Raw genomic sequence first — 4,328 nt, 5'->3', positions numbered from 1 at the left:
AACTTTTGTTTTGCTGATTTCTCTTAATTTGTTACAATTTCAACACAGAAAACATTTGAAATCGATTCTACCAAGGGTAAATATGTTGATTCAAGTGTATTTTTCAAGAAATTCAACTCGGCAGCAGAGTAATGAGCGAAAGAAGTTTGTTTACAAAATTCTCATAAGCCTTTTTGAAGAATTAATATTGAAATATTATAGTTATTACTGTTTCAACATTGTTCGATGCCAAGTTCTCACAGTAGATTTACAATAAAATTTCATGTAACAATAAATTTCACTGTTCAGCAAAAACCTGATACAGTGTATTCACATTAAATTTTACTGTTTTCGAGAAAAAAATGTATGGAGTAAAGCTAATTTTTTTAATGTTAAGATACATAACCATCCCCTTTTTCACTGTAAAAGTCTATTTTACATTGAAATTTACTGTAAAAACGTTAAAGTTTATTGTTTTTGTATTGTAGCGTAACACTAAAACTTACTGTAAATTATTGCAAAATTACTGTACTGTCACAGTGAAAATAATGGTTTTGTTACTGTACATTTCTATTCGGGTAGCTTTCCTGACATTTTTTGTTCTTCCCAGACTTCTAAAATTATTATTTCAGACATTTGAAAAAAGTATCTGGCATCTCTGTCTTTGTTTGTAACGTAAACCTGATTCAGCTTCGCTTCAAGCAAAAACGATATTTTGTTTTACCAGTACTCAGGTCTCAGGCCAAATTTAATAACAAATTTAGTTTGATTTCACAGAACAGATTTTTAAATTGGAAAGGTAGAATAGCCACCAATGGGAAAAACAAGGCAGCTGTCCAAGTTTTGCCGCCTCTGTCTGGTGGAGACTAAAAACCGAGTGGTAGTTTTTCCTGAAGGAAGTTTAGTTGAGAACAGAGTCGAAAATCTGATACAACTAGTTGAAATAGAGGTAAATAAAAATGTTTTTTAGACAAACGTCACGATAATAAGTTGATTATTAACCACATCTTAACCAGCTTGACCACAAAACTGAACCGGGTGCTGTAATTTGTTTTGAGTGTGTCGCAACACTTGAATCATTTCGCCAGTTTAAAAGCCAATGTCATGAAAACGATAAATATATGAGAACACTTTGCAACAAGACGAGATTTGTTGAGGTTCTGGAAGAACAAACAGACGATCAATTTTTCGATGAAGAGGCGGTATCTGAACATGAAACTAACGAAGTAATAAAAAGCCCTGCGAAACCAAAAAGTTCGTCACCCAAAAAGAATGTTTCGAACAGTCCTGAAAGATCATCGACGCTCGCAAAAATCATTAAGCCGCTGAATGAACACAAAGTGACGAAATGTGCTGGACCCAAAATACAACCAAAAATAATCAAAAAACCGGAGATGCCAGTTCTTGCGGAATCATACCCGGAATATTTTTACTTCGAGAAAGGTCCCCGGTCGGTAAACTTTACGCTAGTTTTTTACGGTGAACGTTATAATTCGGCTATATACTGCAGAACTAAGACCTACTGGCAGTGTATGCATCGTAAAAAGTATCGATGCGATGCTCAAGTCTGTGTGACCAATGATTACCAGTTTTTTGAGCGACGACGTGAGCACAGCCATAGTAAGATTCCGGAACAGGAGGGGAAGATATTCATGCCGTTAGAAGCACTTCCAAAGATATTTGAAGTATGCTATGAAATATCTTCTCGGGTGAGTAAACCGTTTTGGACAAACGTGCAAGTTGTCTTGATGAGCTGCCGAGGTGTATAACATGGTGGTTTATGGGTGGGGGTAAGGTTTTCGGCGTGATAAAACAACCCTTTTTTGTGATTTTTTAGAACTGCGTGAAGCGAATTAATCAAAACTTTTGTACATTACAATTCATCATTTCAATAACATTCTGTGATTTTTCTATACAAAAATATCGACAAACGACTCAGGGACGCAGCTTTTTCGTAGAACGTCTCTGTAAAAAAAACATGATTTGCGGTGTTAGCTGCTATTCAAAAACTACTTAACCGATTTCTTTCAAACTTTGCATACACATTCTATGTAAAATATACCTAACCCCTACGTTGAGTTTTTGAAATAATTTTTCAATTACGGGGGTTTTTACTCATAAAAGGAGGAATGTTTCGTAAAAAATAGAAATTTTTATTTAAAATGAATAAAAAACCCCTCAATTGAAATTTTTCTCGAAAACTCAATGTAGGGGTTAGGTACTTTTCACATAGAATGTGTATGCAAAGTTCGAAAGAAATCGGTTAAGCAGTTTTTGAATGGCTGCTAGCACCGCAAATCATGTTTTTTCCAGAGACGTCCTACAAAAAGCTTCGTCACCGAGTCGTTTGTCGATATTTTTGCATACAAAAATTACAGAATGTTGTTTAAATGATACATCAATTCGCTTCACGTAAAGTCCTAAAAAAAAAAATTTTTTTTTTGGCGCTGAAACTCTTACCTTCCCCCTCCAGTTCTTAGAAAAGTATTTTTTTATTTTTATCATAGTTTTACCGAAAATATTACAAATTATTTTATGTTTCCAATAACTTATTTCTATTGTTATCAATTTCTAGAAATGTGCCAAATATCAGCAACCAAGAACAGCACAACGAACTGTTACTCCAGCCTCTAATATAAACAAAAAACAGGATGGTAAGTTATTGGACAAAGAACTGATGGAAAAAACAAGATGTGTTGCTAATGTTGATGATGATAGGATAGTTGATGAGTCTTTTTACGACAAGCATAACGATGATAATTCTTCCAAGGAGGATTGTTCTGATCATAGGACAGAAATTCAAAGTAAATTTTCTAACGCGACTGTGAAAAGAAAACTTTCCATCACTCCTATAAAATCGGAAGTCAAGAAAGCGAATCTAAGTATAGCTAAACTCGAGAACACCGGTGTCAAAACGCCAAGCTCCAAAAAAATAAAACTGGCTGATTCCTATCCAGATTTTTTTTACTTTGAAAGGGGTCCTCGCTCCGTTTACTTCACGCTGGTGTTTTACGGTGAACGATACAACTCAGCACGGTATACGCTAAACTATACTTATTGGCAGTGTATTCATCGTCGCAAGTATGAATGCTCTGCGGTTGTGTGTGTGTCGAACGATTATACATTTTTTGAACGTAGGCGAGAGCACACTCACGGAAAGCTTCCGGAAAAGGAAGGAAAGATCTTTACACCATTGCAGGCTTTACCATTGATATTTCAAATTTGTAAAAATATGGAACGCCATGTAAGTAATTGCGAGGGGAACAAAAAAGATGTTTATCCATTTTTATTCCTTTTTCCCTGTTTTTTCCAGCGCCGGACAGGAGAACCGCTACCGCCACTTGAGCAAATACCAACAAATGATCCATCCGAAGAAGATCCCATTGCTGATAACGATACACCATCTACTATTAAAAAGAAAAATTTAAGCAAACCATTCGACACGAGCAAAATTGCGGAAGAATTCGCTGTCCAAAATGTACCATCCAGTGGACAGTCAGGTCCCGTTTCGAATCATGGCGCGGTCTTGGCCGATTCATACCCGAACTTTTTCTACTTTGAAAAGGGCGCTCGTTCATATTACTACACGCTAGTGTTCTACGGAAAACGTTATAATTCGGCACTCTTTACGGCAAATTACACTTACTGGCAGTGTATACATCGCCGAAAGCACAGATGTTCCGCTCAGGTCTGTGTGACAAATGATTATAAGTTTTTCGAGCAGAGGCACGAGCACAGTCATGGAGACCTTCCAGAGAAGGCAGGTGAAATCTTCACCCCGTTCGAAGCGTTGCCAGTGCTATTTGAAGTTGCCAAGAAGGTTATTAATCGGGTGAGTTTGCGTTTTAGTTGTGTCCTAAATCATTCGCAATATCATATTAATATTACGTTTTTCAGAAACGATTACAATCAAATGTGCGTAATGCACCAAAGTACGTAGACATCGTAGATATTCTTGATGATGCGAATCAAGAAATTGACATGATTGAAGATGACGAAATTCGATCACATGAGGATTAGTATTAACATTTTTTATTTTTTTTTATCACATGTAAAAAAATAATTGAAATCTGTTTTAAAACCATTCAATACTTGTCCATGCAATTTTAATACACAAGCCCACTGTCTGTTATGTAAATGTAATCTAGACAAACATATGATTACGGCCTAAAAGCTAACTGTCAAAATCCACTTTGAATGGAAATTCCGGACAAATCGTTACTAGTCGAACACAGTTCACAACAGTTTATGAAAGAGTAAACTTTTTTCTTTCGTTTACTACCAACATCTGTGATTGCTGTGTAACGGTTTGTCCGGAATTTCCATTCAAATAGGATTTTGACAGTTGG

General features: G+C 36.0%; 1 protein-coding gene across 1 annotated transcript; it reads left to right on the top strand.

Annotated features, from left to right (window-relative positions):
- Positions 1-659: 659 nt before the first annotated feature.
- Positions 660-4,012, top strand: LOC131691596 (uncharacterized). Its single transcript, XM_058978125.1, has 5 exons — positions 660-928; positions 996-1,688; positions 2,555-3,223; positions 3,293-3,811; positions 3,877-4,012. Exons 1-5 carry the CDS (start codon positions 794-796, stop codon positions 3,997-3,999), a joined length of 2,139 nt encoding a protein of 712 aa, XP_058834108.1. The 5' UTR covers positions 660-793; the 3' UTR covers positions 4,000-4,012.
- The last annotated feature ends 316 nt before the right edge of the window (positions 4,013-4,328 follow it).

The sequence above is a fragment of the Topomyia yanbarensis genome, chromosome 3 (assembly GCF_030247195.1).
Source record: "Topomyia yanbarensis strain Yona2022 chromosome 3, ASM3024719v1, whole genome shotgun sequence".
NCBI lineage: Eukaryota > Metazoa > Arthropoda > Insecta > Diptera > Culicidae > Topomyia > Topomyia yanbarensis.
The sequence above is the reverse complement of the archived record's forward strand: the minus strand, read 5'-3'. Positions and strand labels throughout refer to the sequence as shown.

Coding starts and splice junctions, on each gene's coding strand:
- LOC131691596 (XM_058978125.1), top strand. CDS start 794: ATGGGAAAAACAAGGCAGCTGTCCAAGTTTTGCCGCCTCTGTCTGGTG. Junction 929..995: donor TACAACTAGTTGAAATAGAG/GTAAATAAAAAT, acceptor CATCTTAACCAG/CTTGACCACAAAACTGAACC. Junction 3,224..3,292: donor GTAAAAATATGGAACGCCAT/GTAAGTAATTGC, acceptor TGTTTTTTCCAG/CGCCGGACAGGAGAACCGCT.